This window comes from Phoxinus phoxinus (genome assembly GCF_949152265.1).
Source record: "Phoxinus phoxinus genome assembly, chromosome: 6".
NCBI classification, from domain to species: domain Eukaryota; kingdom Metazoa; phylum Chordata; class Actinopteri; order Cypriniformes; family Leuciscidae; genus Phoxinus; species Phoxinus phoxinus.
In genome coordinates this window covers 30,576,347-30,594,062 of record NC_136881.1, presented here as the reverse complement: position 1 = coordinate 30,594,062, position 17,716 = coordinate 30,576,347, and the positions used below count along the sequence as shown (strand labels likewise).

General features: G+C 36.0%; 4 protein-coding genes across 4 annotated transcripts; 3 read left to right on the top strand and 1 right to left on the bottom strand.

Annotated features, from left to right (window-relative positions):
- The first annotated feature begins 252 nt into the window (after positions 1 to 252).
- Positions 253 to 1,248, top strand: tmem187 (transmembrane protein 187). Its single transcript, XM_079616419.1, has one exon. The coding sequence runs from the start codon at positions 339 to 341 to the stop codon at positions 1,107 to 1,109; it is 771 nt and encodes a 256-aa protein (XP_079472545.1). The 5' UTR covers positions 253 to 338; the 3' UTR covers positions 1,110 to 1,248.
- A 627-nt stretch (positions 1,249 to 1,875) lies between these two features.
- Positions 1,876 to 6,581, bottom strand: LOC307000654 (type-1 angiotensin II receptor A). Its single transcript, XM_079616418.1, has 7 exons — positions 6,189 to 6,581; positions 4,477 to 4,616; positions 4,195 to 4,384; positions 2,940 to 3,078; positions 2,697 to 2,861; positions 2,521 to 2,599; positions 1,876 to 2,396 (listed from the first exon to the last, which is right to left on the bottom strand). Coding segments are annotated over exons 1-7 (927 nt in total). The 5' UTR covers positions 6,190 to 6,581; the 3' UTR covers positions 1,876 to 2,183.
- Positions 6,582 to 6,826: 245 nt separating this feature from the next.
- On the top strand, positions 6,827 to 11,485 carry ndufs8a (NADH:ubiquinone oxidoreductase core subunit S8a). Its single transcript, XM_079616420.1, has 7 exons — positions 6,827 to 6,922; positions 7,621 to 7,677; positions 7,806 to 7,871; positions 8,080 to 8,169; positions 8,271 to 8,443; positions 8,608 to 8,736; positions 10,621 to 11,485. Exons 2-7 carry the CDS (start codon positions 7,635 to 7,637, stop codon positions 10,750 to 10,752), a joined length of 633 nt encoding a protein of 210 aa, XP_079472546.1. The 5' UTR covers positions 6,827 to 6,922; positions 7,621 to 7,634; the 3' UTR covers positions 10,753 to 11,485.
- A 1,099-nt stretch (positions 11,486 to 12,584) lies between these two features.
- On the top strand, positions 12,585 to 17,699 carry stx3a (syntaxin 3a). Its single transcript, XM_079614765.1, has 11 exons — positions 12,585 to 12,975; positions 13,583 to 13,657; positions 13,743 to 13,842; positions 13,953 to 14,027; positions 14,116 to 14,186; positions 14,271 to 14,379; positions 14,493 to 14,566; positions 15,724 to 15,858; positions 16,000 to 16,110; positions 16,455 to 16,540; positions 16,635 to 17,699. Exons 1-10 carry the CDS (start codon positions 12,946 to 12,948, stop codon positions 16,530 to 16,532), a joined length of 858 nt encoding a protein of 285 aa, XP_079470891.1. The 5' UTR covers positions 12,585 to 12,945; the 3' UTR covers positions 16,533 to 16,540; positions 16,635 to 17,699.
- The last annotated feature ends 17 nt before the right edge of the window (positions 17,700 to 17,716 follow it).

The window sequence follows — 17,716 nt, the reverse complement described above, 5'->3', positions numbered from 1 at the left end:
ACTACAGTGTTCTTGGCTGCATATTTTGGCAAATGCAGTAAGTCAGACTAATCAGAGTAAAGGCGAAAATGTGCATTCTGTGTGTACACAGTAGCCTATAGCCCATATACATAATAAATACATTTATTTATTATGTATAGAGCCTACATGAAAAATAGTAGAATGGTTGTATGCTAATTCAGAGAGTTCCAAGGTCACTGTGGCAACCAATGAAAGCCTACAGTGGTCGTCACGTGATCTAGATTGCGGAAAACAACCACTGTTTTGTACTTTGCACACAATATATCCCACATGTTTTCTTGTCGTCGCTTTAAACGGAATTGTATTTCTTTTAAAAAATGACGATGTCAGCGGTCGCCCACCTTCTCGTGCCCTTCCTGCTTTGCATAGCGCTTGCAAACACTCACATTTTCGACAAAGTTTTGGTGGATGTCACTTATGATCACTATGCGGAGAAGAAAGTTGACGATCTCCCTGCCTTCTTGGCCATGCCGTTTAACTGTCTGATAAATTCAGGATACACAATATTGGGAATCTATTGGATCTTGCAACGGATGTCAGACAGTAAAAACAGCAGTGGAGCCGCTTACACCAAAGACGTGTTTGCGCTCATGGCAGTCGCATATGGACCGGTGCAGTGGGTCCGCTTGGCCACCTTGCGGCGCGCGCCCTCTGTTTTGGACCAGTGGTTCACTTTACCTATTTTTGCGTGGGTACTGGTGTGGTGTAATGTCATTGAGCAAGGCTGGTCATCTCGTTACGCTTTAATGGTCGAATCGTGCTCTATCCTCAGCTATGGCCTGGCGCTCTTTCACGACCGAGGGTTTGAGGTAGCTCTGGGTTTTCACGTCTCCTGCGCCGTGTTCAAAGGGGTCCGAGCGCAGATGAGCCATGGAGATACGCAGTCCATGCGCTACCTGTGGTTGGCGGTGCTGTCCTGCGCTGGTTTCGTGGTTCTGAAGCTTTTGGATCATTCTCTTGCAGAGTACTGGGTGTTTCAAAATCTCACGGGACATTTCTGGTCCAAAGTTTGCGACATTCTGCAGTTTCATTACAGTTTTTGTTTTCTCACTCGCCTTAGTGAAAATGCACAAAAACGCTCTTTATAAATGCTCATACATGTCATTTAATAAGTAGAATAGGCTACTGTGAACACAATACAACCGAATAATAAGACATATGCTATATTTTGTTGTAACATATCACACTGACAGCCTACAGATTGTACCAATGTCTAATGATTTTAATGTGATCAACGATTTTGTGAATGCACACTGATGATCTTCTTTGACCAGTTTCATCCTCCTGAATCATTTTAGCAATCTTTTTTTTTTGTGGCGGCACATTTTTCCTAACATATAAAAACATGAGCCATTTTATGTATAGGCTATTTTGACTGAATCCCTATAAAACAGTATTTTATTACCAAATCTCTCTCTCTCTCTCTCTCTCTATATATATATATATAGGTTATACATTTTGGTAACACTTTGACTTTGTGTTAAGGTTGAATTATCCGCAATACATTTGTTACTGTATTTGTCCATCTTTCTTTGTTAACGTTAGTTAAGCTGTTCATTATTTGTTAGTTACTTAAGTGCATTAACTAACAAATACAACTTTTAATTTTAATAATGTATTAGTAAATGATTAACAAAGATTAATCAATGCTGTAGAAGTACAATTAATGTTAAAGTAGAAGTGTTATCAATGTCAACTAATTTAGGCCTTTACGTTAACTAATGAAACCTTATTTAAAAGTGTCTATATAGTTAATTTCTATTTATATATATATATTTAGTAACTATCTCTTCATATATATATATATATATATATATATACAGTACGTCTTACTGCTAAAAGTTTATGTTAGTTCCTAATATCCTTAAGTCTCATTTTCCAGTTTTTAAGATGAAGACTAAAAATGTATGTAAATGCACAATATACAAATGAACAGTATTATATACTATATATACAATAATATAAACAATAATAAGCCAAGTATTATTATTGTCTTAACTTAACTTGACTTAAAACAACGAGCAAAAACACTGCAATATTGGTGTCTCAGCACATGTAGTCATAGAAAAGTGTCATTTGTTACAATTAAAAATCATAATATGATGCATTACAAAGTGTTGCAGAAGAAACTTTCTTATCATCTTTTTGCTTTAAATGAATCTTCATATTTCAAGCCTTGTAATCCCAGTCAGAACTGGCTCTGAAAAAGTTGATCTCCTTTTATTCCAAAACAGTATGAATACTGCTTCTCGGAAGTCTTTATTTGTGCAGTAGATGAATGGGTTTAAACAACAGTCCAGATACGCCATTACTGATGATAGTGATCTCAGCCATTCAGGAGAAGGGGACAGATCAAGCCTTCCAAGGAGAACCAACTATAGGACAACAAGAATGAGCAGAATTTTTATCATGGACAAACACATTCAAATCGATCCATCCTTTGACAGAGAGGCCAGTGAAAAACACACAGAACAGAAGATTTTTCCATTCTTTTCTCACCTCAGATGCAGCAAATGGAGCATAGCAGAACAGATAACAGATCACCAGTAGTGGCGTGATAGAGGACAGGTCATCCTGGCTATACAAACAGATAAAACGTGCAAACTGATATCACAGGAAATTACCTTAAAACCCTTATGAAAACCTCTGTGTTCACCACTTCCAACTCTACAAACCTGGAACACTCTTTCCCAAAGCCTACATAAGTCAGGATGGAGCAGCAGAGTATGAGGAGGAATGGGATGGCGATGGAGATGAAGAAGGCACAGAGGATGTAAACCAGCATGTCAGAGTAACTGCTCTCCCAGAACACTGCACACAGCATTTCAGCTGAATCATACCTGAACATGGGACGCAGAGTGAGAAGTTATGCAGATGCATATACAGTATTTGGAGTATCTCTGAGCATCTTTACCCACCTTATCCAGTCATAGACTACTGGCACTGCTCCAAATATAACTCCAATGCACCATGATGCCACACACGCAACTGCCATGACAATAGACAGTCTTTTACCTTTGGAAGGAATGCCCATACATCTCTGAACACAGAGAATAGCTGTGGACAAAGAAGAAAAGAATGCTATAATTGTGACATAACACTTTTTTTTATAGATAACTTGGAGTTTAGCTCTCAGAATATTCACCTTAATTAAAAATATAAATATTTTGAAAACTTTGAAATTTAAAGTTAAAATACTTGCTTCAATCATATTACATTTTTTATCCCTTTTAAATAACTAAATATTTAAATAATAATTAAACATTTTATTATTAATTATAACAAATGAAGAAAAATTCCAAGCTAAGGACAAAGAACTGTTGTAATTTTGACATTATTTTTTTTTATAGATAATTTAGATTTTTTTAAAGGCTAAAACAATGAGTTTAGTTCTTAGAATAACTTCAGTTTCTAATTCAATTTAATTTTTTTCATATTTGAAAATAAAGGTCAAAGACTTGCCTTAATCATTTAAGAATTTTACCCTTTTTAAATAACCAAATAAATAACAATGAAAGAAGAAACAATCCCAAGCCGAGGACAGAGGAAAATAATTTAATAAATGTAACATAACTGTTTTATAAAGATAATTAAATCAAATGTAAAGTCTCAAACAAGGAGTTTAGTTCTCAGAATAATTTTGTTTTCTATGTTCTTCTAAGAATTTTACCCTTTTAACATCTCTAGCATAACTCTTTTTATAGAAAACTTGTTTTAATAGATATAGATGAAAGAAAATAAGGCTCAAACAGGAGTTTAGTTCCCAGAACAACTCTAATTTGTTTTAATTTAAACAATTTTCTTTGAAACTAAAGTACCCTTTAAATAACCAAATAATAATAATAAACATTTTATTATTAATTATAATGAAAGAAGAAAAATCTCAAACACTGGTATTGCTAGAAATTAAAACATCAACTTTTCTTAGATAAAAGGTCACACGACTTTTGTTAGATAAATACTTGGTTTCATGAAAGCTATGGTTGTGTGCAAGATTATTTCTTCTTTCCACATAATATATCCTGTGTCCAACGCACCTGTCTGCACCCATTCAGATGCACAAAGGGCTGTTTATATATTGTCCTTTATTACTAATGACAATGGAAGCAGTATTTGTAAAGATACCCCATAGAGCTATAATTAACTCCATCAATTGTTCAATGTCAGCCATACCTACACTTCCAATGGAAGAGGTGATGAAGGTGAACTTTAGCAGGCTCACCACCTCACACCACGGTGAAATCTGACCATCGCCCAGTACAGCTAAGAGGGAGCCACCGATTATGAGGATGGAGCAGAACAAATCTGACAGCGTGAGACTGAAAAGTGGCAGCCAGTAAAGACACTGATAATGGTCTTTACACTGTGAGAAAATAAATGGCATGAGATAGGTCATTGTATTTTAAAAGGTTATAGATTAAAAATAAAAAACATAAAATGATACATTATTCTTACCACTATTTTAACTATTAAAACCAGTCCATTTCCCAAAACACCCAGTATCATCTCAGTTGTGAGAATGGGAGCGAGAACAGACTTCTCAATTCTGGACCAATAATTCTCCTCTGATTCCGTTATATTATTTGAAGTGTTCACTGAAAGGAATAAGATACATATTTTCACATATTCTAGGAGTCAAGAATCAATTTAGCAATAAAAATGACACTTATATCCAGGGCTTGACATTAACTTTTTTGCTCACCAACGACTGTGGCTATAGTTGTTTTCCAAAGTTATTTGCCACTCTGCATTTTCACTGGCCACAATTTTGACGTCGATACAATGTGGGGAAACTACCATATATATATTTTTAATATTGTCTGGGACTATTTGGCAGTAGGTATAAGCTGCTGTCACTTTAAGACCTGATACACAGACCCATTATACTGTTACACATGCGTTTTCTTTCTCAACTGTTTACATTCACTTGAAAGTTGAAACGCAACTGACTGAATACTCGCCAAAACTGGCATTTTGTTGTTCTTTTGTGAGTATTTGGACTGTTTGAATGCAATAAGTAGCAAAAAATAAAACAAAAATGTTATTATTACTCAGAAGGTACCTTTACGTGCACACACAAAATCTGCGGGAATTATAAATATTATGTGCTATCCCACACAGAAATTCAAGCCATGTAACACCAGCAATATTAATCTGGAGCACATTAAACGAGTGAGTAAAGGGACACAGGTTTGTGTGTTAACTTGTCCGGGAGATGATAGAGCATCTATTCTGTGGGAAACTAGTATTGGAAGTAGCTCAGATATTTCAGGATGGATAGATATTTATATTTCTGTATCACATTTTTTTGACAACACTATACATTGCACTTAGTTTATTATTACAGATGCCTTTTAAAAAGACTACAATTGAAAAAAGTATATTATATTTAAAATTCAACCCGCCAAGGTGGCTAGCCGAAGTGACTGCTGTCCCACTTTGGCTGAATGTGGTGTAGGTATGACTCAAAAACGAAGATAAAAGTGAACAGACTTTAAAGAGAAATACACCAAACTGAACATACCGGTATAAGCAAGAACACGACAAATGAGAACTAAAACACAGGCATATGCTAAGTGAAGATAAAGATGTTTGATTAACACAGATGATACAAATGAGGGAACTGATGAATATAGAAATAAACTAGAATGCGATAAGTAACCTAGGAGACAAACAATTGGCGGGAAACTGAGAACAAATGAGGCATGTGACTGAAGGATACAATCTAAAAGTCCATGAGAGTGAAACTACCGTAATAATCACGACAACTACAACTGTTACACGCCACTGCTGACATCCACCCTCATTTAGCCATTTAGCAGGTGTTGTTGTTAAAAGTCAAGCCCTGCTTATATAGTCTACATCAACCTGAGTAGGCTAAATAAAAATAAAAGTTTCAAAATGAGACTTTCACAGTGATTTTGAGTTTGCCAAAGAAACTTAAAAGCTTCTTTAAAAAAAAAAAAAAAAGCTTAGTGTGAAGAACATTTTATAATCTAAATAAACTTTTTTAACGCTAAATAACATTTTGTGCAATAGGTTGGATGTTATGCTAATAAAAAAAAAAAGTTTATTTTTAAGTGTATAAAACAGCATAATTTGTATTTATCCTTCACAGAACATTAGGGTACAGATAAGCTAATTTTGTTTAAAGGTGGTTGACTTACTTTGTCATCGAAGCAGAGACCTGTAGGCTACGGATAAACCCAACAATTAGCCTAGAAAAAGGAAAGCTTCACACTCGGCTGTTTTCTGGATGTGATACGAGAGCACTGAACACCGTGATTAGGCTTCATGAGGACAGACGTCACAGCTTTCTTTAATTAAACTTAGCCTGCTTCATTAAGCTTTTACCATTGAACACTTATTCAGCCGTTTTCACAGTGACAGCACTAATGGATGTGTGCAACAGAGCATTATAAGATAAATCGTTCAATCCTTAGACAGAAATCTTAATTTTAGGACTTTAAACACCTGCAGAACCCAAAATGTAGTGTAGCCTAACTCGTCTGTCTGATCTGAACATATTTTCAAAACTATAGTCATTATCATTGTGCAATGCTGAAACAATGTTGACCAAAAACATTTATAATGTTTGAGTGAAGGATGGATCTGTTAAGACATTTTACTAAAATATCATATATTTTTTTTAAATATGACAAATCCTGAACTACATTATTGCATACTTTTATGATAGTGGAACAATACAAATCTGATTATAAATGCCGTTTTATTGATTGTATTATTTTTTATTTAATATAATATTTTAATTTTGTATCCTGTAATTTGTAATTCTGTTCTGTCTTGTATTATGTAAGAAAAGCTCACTTCCGGCGTTCTCCGTGTGCATTTCCTCAATCGTCCGCTGTTCTGGTTGAGAAGGCCAAATAGCGACTGTCCGGTGAGTACGAACCGATTTTCAACCTCGACTGTATTTTTTTGTCTTTTTTGAGTGAGCACGCAAAGCATTTTGTGCAACCGATATAATTAATTAAGTACCACGAAGTCAAATATTGGTTTAAAGGTTATACGAATAATAACAGTATTATAGTCATTGAAAGTCCTTGAGAAATCAGCGTGTGGTTAAGCTAACTTACTGCAAACACTGCACGGGCAACATTTGCCTTCGAATAAATAACACACAGTTACAGATAATTATGGAAAGAATAAATATGTTAATACACATTGATGTCTTAATGAAACTGTGACGTTAAATGTGTCGAAAGCTAGTCTGCTTGACTTGCTTGAGTTTGCTGCAGTCCAAACAGTGCTTAATGCATTATTATGGACGTATTACATGCTGTCTAAAGTTTAATTAGTGACAATTGATGTGTGGTTCTCAAATTAACCATATTTATGTAACTTATCCACTGCCTCGCGATATGAGCGGAACCAATGGTCTTGGGTTTTTGTTTACGTTCTGTAAGGGGAAGTAAATCATGGCACACTATTTTGTGTAACAGCCAAATTGTTATACATTTTTTACTTAGATGTTTAAAAATTGTCAGTAAATGTTCGCCAGAATGTTTAGTGCTGTCAGCTGAGCAAATACACATGACAAACCCGATTCTACCTCATTATTGTCCCTATTACCCACAGTGCACTTCACTGAGATGTCTGCTGCGTTACGTGTGGTCTACACCGTATCAAGGCCAGGTGGGGTTATGAAATAGAAGCATACGAATACAGTGGCATTTATGTATATCTTAATATGTGGTGATCAAAATAAAGTCTTGTCTCACAACATAACCGTGTGATGTTATGCTTATGTATTTATTCCTTAGGGTCATTTCTGGCCAGTCAATGTCTTGCACGTCCTCTCAGCCTATCTGCACACAGAGCAGGGATAAGTAAGTATCTCATAGTACAAAAACATGAGCCACTCTAATATGTTATTAATAATAAAACATTTTCCTATCACATCACGGTTTTATGGAACCATGTTTCCGCATAAAATAAAAAAAGTTAATAGTGACTTTTTCACATTTTTTTTTTCCTCACAGTTGCGAGTTTATATCTCATAATTTAAATTGTATCACTCACCTTTTCTATATGCAGAGTATGTCAATAATCAGGAAGATGCCACAGATATGAGGTCCATCACGGACCGTGCAGCACAGACTCTTCTGTGGACAGAGCTGTTCAGAGGTCAGTAACAACATAAGCCTTTTATCTTCCATAAAGTCTTCATACAAATTATCCCCATAACTCGAAAAAGTAGGAACCACCTGATATTTGTGTGGATGCAGGTTTGGGAATGACCATGAGCTATCTTTTCCGTGAACCTGCCACAATCAACTACCCATTTGAGAAGGGACCTCTGTCTCCCCGTTTCCGTGGCGAACATGCTCTGCGCAGGTACCCCTCTGGAGAGGAGCGATGCATTGCATGTAAACTTTGTGAGGCCATTTGCCCAGCCCAGGTACACTCTCTTTCCAACTGCCCTTGTTCATCCTGATATATCATGACACTGTAACGAGCAGTAATTGCATGCATTTTTATTTATTTGCACATGTGAATAGGAAGAGTAATTACAGGAAAATAAAAGTAATGTATGCAAGGGGACACCCTAATTCTCTCACTCAGGCTATTACAATTGAGGCAGAACCTCGTGCTGACGGCAGCAGGAGAACAACGCGCTATGACATAGACATGACCAAATGCATCTACTGTGGCTTTTGCCAGGAGGCCTGTCCTGTGGATGCTATTGTAGAGGTGAGCATCTAGCAGCACATATTTCAACTGCTCATCCTGTCACTTAGTTGGTGGTTTAATGGGTTTTCAGACAACATGCCTTAAAGCAGAAGTGTTCAAACTGGTTTCTAGGAGATCTGTGGAAAAAAGTTTACAAAATGTATTTTTAGAGCTGTCAGAGAGATACTACAGCACAGCACAATATAAAAAATAAAGTAAGAAAAAACTAATAGGATATACATTACCATTCAGAAGTTTAGGGTCAGTAAGATTTTTGTAATGTGATCTCTTGTGTTCACCATGGGCGTTTATTTGATCAAAAATACAGTGAAAACAGTATTGTGAAATACTATTACAATTGAAATTACTTTCTATTTGGATATATTTTAAAATCTAATTTATTCCTTTGATGTTAAAGCAGAATTTTCAGCAGACTTTTTCCAGTCTTCAGTGTCACATGATTCTTCAGAAATTATTATAATATGCTAATTTGCTGCTCAAGAAACATTTCTTAATTATTCAATTAAGAATTTCTTAATTATTCAAATTATTTACTCAATTATTTGGAGAAGTATTGTGCAAATATTGCAGAAAATAAGCAGTGTACATGCTTAGGATGAAGCATGAATTAATTTGACTTATTACATTGTACATGACCAGATTCAGTGTTGGGGTAGTTACTCAAAAAAAGTAACTAGTTACTAGTTACTAGTTACTTCTGTAAATTGTAATGAGATTACTTTACTAGTTACTGCATTTGAAAAGTAACTTCACTACTTATTACTTTACTTTCCCGTTTCTTAATTTACCGTGTAGATACATGGACAAACATCATAGCCCTATCATCATTTAGCCTGCATGTCCGCATAGTGTTTATAAATGTAGCCGATAAAAATGGCATGTAAAACCATATAAAATAACAATATCCCTGTCTGCACAAAGAAATATGCCTCACTGTAAAATCTACAAACAACAGGATTATGTCCGTGGTGGTAGACACATGATCAGGGCTGGACAGAGATAAACGTTATATTTTATTTTGACGGAAACTGCAAAACTGAAACTTTCTTCTCCATCTGTATTTTGACCATAGACCGTATATAAGAGATTTTGACAGATACACTGACACTGCACGCTCGCTCAAAGCCCAAAGGGGGAGGCATTTAAAGATGTGATTGGGCCAGTCCAGTGTCAATCAAGAAAATAACCAATGGGCCAATCTACGTGTTTCATGGGCCGGTCTGTCAGAAAAAAAACTAACGCTGACTTTCTTTAACCAATGCATTACACCGGCACTTACCCAGCGCCGCCAATTAAGCAAAACAAAACGAATGGGCCGCCGATGTACGAGTTTTATGAGCCGTTAAGACAAACGAACAAAACAGTTTTAGATGCATCGGATCGGCCCTAAAAGCCGTGAATCTCCCGGTAGTCCCGATGGCCAGTACTTGCCTGCCAGGGCATAGAGTGAATTTCTGGCAAATATTTTTGTCCTTTCGAGCAATAAACTGAAAGTAATGTGAATATCGCCACTGGCCGAAACTCGCGTCTCCGTCTCCATCTCCATTCCTCTCTGTCCTTCGCACCAGCAGCTACGTCACTCAAATCGATCTCTATGGCAACGGTGCCCAGGCAAGCACACACACACACAGGCGTGCACGCACCACTTCGACAGATCAGAGCTTTACACACATGAAAACACGGCTTGGGTAACGCAGGAAAGCGCGTTCCTATAGTCTAGTAAAGTAGTATAGTTACTGATATTTTTAGTGTAATGCGTTACTTTACTTCGTTACCCAAAAAAGTAATATCGTTACTGTAATCCGTTATTTTGTAACTCGTTACCCCCAACACTGACCAGATTCCCTGAAGTTAATGTTTACCTCTTCTCCTCTGTCTTTTCAGGGCCCCAACTTTGAGTTCTCCACAGAGACTCATGAGGAACTGCTTTATAATAAGGAGAAGCTCCTCAACAATGGAGATAAGTGGGAGGCTGAGATCGCTGCCAACATTCAAGCAGACTATCTCTACAGATAAACATGCTTCATGGACTGTCTCATCTCAACACAGTGACAATATAGTCTTCAACATGCTCTCTTACCAATAATCACAGTTTCAATTGCATAAGGAAGAATTGGTTTTAGACCGTTACAGTTGTGCTAAGTGCACCTTTTCAATGCCCAGGGTCTGAATTCTGTTTTGAAGATGCACATACTTTTTCGATTTCTTTCAATTTGGGCATACATATAGATGCTCAGTTCTGATACTATTCAGTTCACACATTCAAAAATAATAATACAGCAGCCTTGAAGTGGTGCCTCACATTAAAACATTTCTCTGTTCATCTACAGCTGTCATTTTGTACATCTACAGTTGTCATTTTGACATTGAACATGTGCCGTGTGCACAACCTCACACAGAACCTGAGGTCAGTTGTGTAATAAAGTAATAAAGTGTCTAATGGCAGGAGAACCAAGTTGTTCTCGAACACCACAAAGGATGACGCACTACTTTGAGGCCAATGTTATGTTCTCATTTTGCAGCAGTCGACCTATCCTCCCCATTTTCTTCCTCCTCCTTTTCATATTTTTACCATCCAGTGGGTTTAAATGACGAAGGAGTTGTAACAAACAAAAGCACTTCAGCAAGTGTTGAGTTTCTCACATTGTATCCTTACAGGTAAAACATTTTATTTGTCCTTGTGAGAACTGTACAAAGACTAAATACTTGTGTACCGTATATAATAAATTAATGCTCTGTCCAAAATCTTTCACAATCTCCTGCCTCTTCTTATATTGCAATGTTTTGGACAGCTTCATAAAAAGTATGCATATTTAAGATGGAAGTTTTCATATATCTTTATTTTGCTTCTTTGAATGTCTTTTTAAAGGGATGTGAACTCTTTGTTGTTGTCTTATAAAACCATAAAAAAAATGGTTATTTATATGTAGTAACAGTTCTATTTAGAGCCATGTCATCTTGAAGAACCGTTTGATAATAAATAGAGTTTAGGGTTCTTGATTCCGCCGTTTTCTTTTCAAATCATTAACTGTCAAAGCCACCTCATTACTGGTTTTCTGGAGCTCAAAGATCCAACTATACACAGTTAACACAGTCTCAACAGGTAAATTATTTATTTCATTAAATGTCTATAGATTTTAACTTTCAAATTGTAACTTGTTTCCTTCCAATAATGACTTTTTCTCTTTTTAGTTAAACAGAACATGTGGCCAGCTCTGTTTAGTTAGTGGAGAGAAGTGAGTAAGAGGTGTCGTGTGTAAACATGATGGTTACTGTAGTTCTAGACTAAATGTGGGAAGTACCACTTTATGTTTCAGCATTGTAACTCACTGGATTTTTGAGCTTGAGTGCTCAAACTTTCATAAAAAGTACAGACATTTGTTCACCATAAAAGGCGCCAATGTGTGAGTGAGTTTGTGTCTATGGTGGATATTATCAATCAGAGCCACAAAAATGATCACGAATGCCAGGGTGGTGTGTCCTGCATAAGGCACATTTTACCCACACTTCCTTTGGCTTTTAGCTACCAAATGTCTCCATACAGACATTCAGCAGGCCTACTTCAAAAGTCCCTCAACTTGCCCCAACCCACCTCGACTTTTTTGTTGGATGGAATTAAATAGTTGTATTTAATTAATATATTAAGTTTTTGTTCAATTAGAAAAAGATTTAGACTTATTTAACTACGTTTTAAAACCTGAATTAAACCGTTAATATATTATTTGTTAAAAAAAAGTATTCATTTATTTATATTTTTATGTTTGAATTGATAACTCGATTGATAATTTTATTTTTAAGTGTCAGTCTGCTTGCGACCTGAGTGTCAAGCGCTGTTTGCATCGCTCTGTGTTAATGGAGATACTGAAGCACCTCAGCAGAGGAAGATTAGCTACCCGGCATACAACTGTTGCTCTAATCCGCTTTGAGAGGATAGACTTAGGACAACTACAAGACAGAAGCTATACTGCCATATTGTTAGTTTTTTTTGCAATAAAAAAAAGAATATTTTTGAGTTAAAATAGGATATTTTTTTGTCTATATCACTAATTCCTAACGATTCTATTGGAACTCTTAACTGGGAGTAGGCTATTCATGCTGTAGTTAACATGTTTCCTAGTTGTCCAGTCTGAAAACAGCGTCGCTGGAATCTTTTAGCTTCTATATTGACCATTACAGCTATTTGAAGTCTAATATTACATTGAACCGAAGATGAAGGATCGACTGGAACAACTAAAATCGGTAAGAGGATTTTTTTTATGAGTTATTATTTCAAACGGCGGTCTGGGGACTGAATTGCTACTGTTTGACCTTTACCTGGGAGGTCCTGAGCTCAATATTGACTAACTGGGTCTTTGTAGGAGTTATGGTTAATTAGGCGTAGATTATCTAGCTGCCAGTAATTACACTCGTGATGATAAATAGGTTAAAAGGGTAAAGAACATATTAACTGCCATCACGATAAATTTAAACCGCGTCTGACGTTGATAGTTGAGATTCGCTAGCATCCACGTCATCCTGACTTGTCATAGGTGCCAAATCTGTTTAAAATATCTGTGGATATGTCAAATTTTGTAATGTTCCCTTTCTGTTGAAATTTTGAAGATAAGCTGCAATGGATTCTATCTATAAGTTTACTGACACAAAATAAAGGTTGCTGAAAAAAACCTTAAACCAGACTAATGTAGTTTGCTAATCTAAGTCGGTCTCCCATCTGACTTGACCAGCCTGGAAGACCAGCTTAAACCATTTAAGACCATCCTTAACTGGTTTAATGTTTTTACACAGAGAAAACACTGTTTCTGCCAAGTTAATAAACGTTCTGCTTTGTTCCTCTTTGTCAAAATAGAAGTCGGATCAAGCTCCTGATGATGTGGAAATTCCAATGGAAAATAAAGAATTTATGGATGAGTTCTTCACTCAGGTATATGTGAATCAACTCCATTGTAAGAAAATGAAATCGGACATTTGAAGGTCACATTTGGGTAATTTCTGTATATGTTCTACAGATTGAGGATATCCGCAGCAGTATAGACAAGATTGATGAAAATATAGGCGAGATAAAGCGACTGTATTCTGTCATCCTCTCTGCACCTACATCAGACCAGAGTTAGTCTAATAATTTTTTACCTTTTGTTTTTAAGATATTTATAATTTTTCGCTGTCGTCTCCCCACCATGTTCAGGTTTTAAATATCTCTCATCTCATTTTTCAACTAGAGACGCAGGACGAATTGGAGGCAGTTACTAATGAGATCAAGAAACTGGCCAACAATGCTCGCAACAAACTCAAAAGTCATTTTTCAGCTCTTACGTTGCTTGTTCATCATAATTGGACAATAGGTTACAGCACTCTTGTCTATAAATTCTGATCTTTTGACAGGTATTGAGCAGAACTTGGCCTCTAACACCGAGGAGAGGGCTTCAGCAGATATACGGATAAAGAAATCTCAGGTAACCACTAGCTCCACCACAAGCCCACAAGGATTTCAACTAGTTCGTTTTTTATTCATACAGTGTTTATCTCCTACATTTTAGCATGCCATTCTTGCTAAGAAGTTTGTAGAAGTGATGACCAAATACAATGAAGCCCAAATGGAGTTTAAAGACAAGAGCAAAGGGCGCATCCAAAGACAGCTGGAGATCAGTGAGTGACAAGCAGATACACAAATCTTTTTTTTTCTTTTCTTTTCTTTTTAAAAATCAGTGTTTGCAATGTTATATGCATGTTTAAGGCTAATGTTGGCTTCTGTCTTACAGCTGGCAAAGTCACTACTGATGAGGAACTGGAGGAAATGCTGGAAGGAGGTAACGCTGCAGTATTCACAGCAGGAGTGAGTGCTATTCTATATACTTCTCTGTGATGTTTTGTTTAAAGAACATAACTTGTCTGTATGTTTTTGAGCTAAAATATACATTTCTTACACTGCCGTTTAAAAAAGGGTTGGGTTGAATAAAAGTAAATTAATACTTTTATTCAACAAGGATGCATTAAAGAGGTGGTATAATTCCCTTTTCGCAAGATTTAAAATAAGTCTCTGATGTCCCCAGGGTGTGTATGTGAAGTTTTAGCTTAAAATGCCCCACAAATATTTTATATAGCATGTTAAAATTGTCACTTTTTGAGGGTGAGCAAAAACGGACCGTTTTTGTGTCTGTCCCTTTAAATGCAAATGACCCGGCACAGAGGGCTGAGCTACAACAGCTTGTGTCCTTTTACCTCATACAGACATGCACTGAAAATTTCAAAAACTTTTAGCCTTTTATGTTCAAACCGGAGTCAGACAAAGATGGAGAGACTCAAGAAGAAGTGACGACATGTAGACAACATTTCTGAATGGTTAGTTGATGAATTTATGTAGCTTATGTGTAGTTATCTTCTAGTCATTGATTAGCATATTCTGTCTTGATAATCTATAAATCGTGTTCCCCGGGGGCGGGGTTTATGTAAATTTTAGGGTTTGTGATGTCACTAACCCGGGAGGAAGCTCGTGTAGTCCCTACCAGCCATTTGTTGTAGTCCTTAAAAAAATTATTTCTGTAAAAGCAAATATCTCCCTTTGTTTTGAACTTTGAGCGTTGTAACTTTACAGATTTTGTTTATGCTCAAACAGCAACATTACACACTAACTAAAGTTAGAAAAGTGAAATCATAATCAGCCACCCCTTTAAATTGATCAAAAGTGGCAGTAAAGACAAGAAATATCTATTTCAAATAAATGTTGTTCTTTTGAACTTTCCATTCATAAAATAATACTGAAAAACTATATTACGTTTTCCAAAAAAACATTAAGCAGCACAACTGTTTTCAAAATTTAAAATAAAAAGAAATGTTTCTTGAGCATCAAATCAGCATATCAGAATGATTTCTGAAGGATCATGTGACACTGAAGACTGGAGTAATGATGCTGAAAATTCTACTTTGCCATCACAGGAATAAATTACATTTTAAAATATAGAAATATTGAAACAACTTTCTCCTTTTCTATAGATTATGGACTCTGGAATATCAAAACAGGCTCTAAGTGAGATTGAGGCGCGACACAAAGATATTATGCGACTGGAGAGCAGCATAAAAGAGTTGCATGACATGTTCGTGGACATTGCAATGCTGGTGGAGAATCAGGTACATGCGTTTGTCTTTTCTGGAGAATAAAGCAGAGATATAGCCCCATTTCAGAGGCCTTATGATCACAGCTGCTGTTTGATTCAGGTTGAACACCGGTCTATTATATATCCTCAGCATTTTATTCTAATCTGTCAACAGGGAACTATGATTGACAGAATTGAGAGCAACATGGACCAGTCAGTGGGTTTTGTGGAAAGAGCTGTGGCTGACACTAAAAAGGCTGCCAAGTTCCAACAGGAAGCACGCAGGGTGAGCTTGGAAATTATGAGCTTGGAAACAACACTTTCACTTTATAGTTTATTTTCATTTTTTAAAATGCAGACTACCATTTGTATGATTCTCAAATAGTGTTTTATGTTTCTTGCAGCAATTTTTTTTATGTTCAGCAGGTTTTGTTTTTCATCATCCTTTGAGTTTCTTCTGTTTTCCTTCTCTCTATACTTCTTTTGGGATTCTCCCTCATCCCCATCTCTATATGTCTGTTCTCTACACCTTCTAAACCTCTCCTTCCCAATCATCCTTTCCCCTGCTTTCCTCTGATATTATTATATCATTATCATGCTGTCACTGTCCACTCACTTCCAACTTTGTAGAAGAAGATGATGATCATGCTGTGCTGCACGATTCTTGCGGTCATCGGTGGTTCTGTGGTGTATAGCTGGCTGACATAAACTTCAAGGTAAGCATTCATAAACTTCAAGGTTAGCATTCATAAAGCTAAATTCATAAAACTCTATGTTAACCAATTTTGAGTAACATCCTGCCTTTTCCAGGTGAAGACGTTGTCTAATCTACCAAGTCCAGAGTCTCTATCAAGAATCAAGAGAAGCATCTTAGTGTCAGCGAACCATAAGCATCTCTACTGACACATAACATGTTTTCCCGTGCTGGTTTATCTTATATGGTCTTTTACATTCTTCCTGTCTTATCAGTTGGCCTTGCATTGTTAGAGGCATCATAGTATAATGTGATGTAAAAAATGTTTAGGGCTGTGGTATGAAAAATAGCTATAAAGGGACAGTGCACCCAAAAATGTTGTCGTCATTTACTCACCCTCCTGTTGTTCCAAACCTGTATGAATTTCTTTCTTCTGTTGAACACAAAAGAAGATATTTTTGAAGAGGGTTGGTAACAAGACAGTTGATGGTAGGCATTGACTTCCATAGTATTTTTCCTACTATGGAAGTTATGGAAGTCAACTGTCTTGTTACCAACATTCTTCAAAATCATCTTCTTTTGTGTTGAAAGAAATTAGTACAGGTTTGGAACAACACAAGGGTGAGTAAATTACACATTTTTAATTTTTGGGCAAACCATCCCTTTAATTTATTTAATTGTTTTATGGGAATTTATGATAAAGCCTATTTATGATGATAAAAGATAAATAAGAGGTTACGTTTTGTTTTTGAGGCCTCAATTTTTTTTAAACTGACAGGTGAAACATTTTACACTACCAATGTCAAATATGTTGTGCCCAATTAGTCCTTACTAGAAAAAATCTTAAACATTTAAATCATGTTTTTAATTTAGTATTTGTCAAAATATTTGTGAGATTTTCAATGAGAGTGGTTGTTACTGACCATTTACTTATTTAATGCAGATGAGTAGCACTTAGTTTATTTCTTCAGTTTAGTAAGTATTTTTCTTATATGTAAGTAATAATAGTACTATTGTATATTTTGGAGACACCTGAGTTTAATTATACAGTAGTCTTAATTGAGTTATTGTCTAGACTGAGTAGTCGTGATTAAAAGACAGAGGTGTCTAAAAGTATGTGTTGTTCGTTCTTTCATCAAGGCTTAAAAACAATAAATGATTAGTAATGTTTATTTATGCGATAAACTTTTCTGGAGTT

Bases quoted from the DNA above. Each gene is read 5' to 3' on its own strand.
- tmem187 (XM_079616419.1), top strand. From the start codon at position 339: ATGACGATGTCAGCGGTCGCCCACCTTCTCGTGCCCTTCCTGCTTTGC.
- stx3a (XM_079614765.1), top strand. From the start codon at position 12,946: ATGAAGGATCGACTGGAACAACTAAAATCG. The intron at 12,976-13,582 runs GTAAGAGGATTT...TTGTCAAAATAG, and splicing joins GACTGGAACAACTAAAATCG to AAGTCGGATCAAGCTCCTGA. The intron at 13,843-13,952 runs GTTAGTCTAATA...TTTTTCAACTAG, and splicing joins TGCACCTACATCAGACCAGA to AGACGCAGGACGAATTGGAG.
- ndufs8a (XM_079616420.1), top strand. From the start codon at position 7,635: ATGTCTGCTGCGTTACGTGTGGTCTACACCGTATCAAGGCCAG. The intron at 7,678-7,805 runs GTGGGGTTATGA...TTTATTCCTTAG, and splicing joins CTACACCGTATCAAGGCCAG to GGTCATTTCTGGCCAGTCAA. The intron at 8,737-10,620 runs GTGAGCATCTAG...CTGTCTTTTCAG, and splicing joins CTGTGGATGCTATTGTAGAG to GGCCCCAACTTTGAGTTCTC.
- LOC307000654 (XM_079616418.1), bottom strand. The intron at 4,385-4,476 runs GTAAGAATAATG...ATTTTCTCACAG, and splicing joins TTTTAATAGTTAAAATAGTG to TGTAAAGACCATTATCAGTG. The intron at 2,600-2,696 runs GTTTGTAGAGTT...CTGTTTGTATAG, and splicing joins TTTGGGAAAGAGTGTTCCAG to CCAGGATGACCTGTCCTCTA.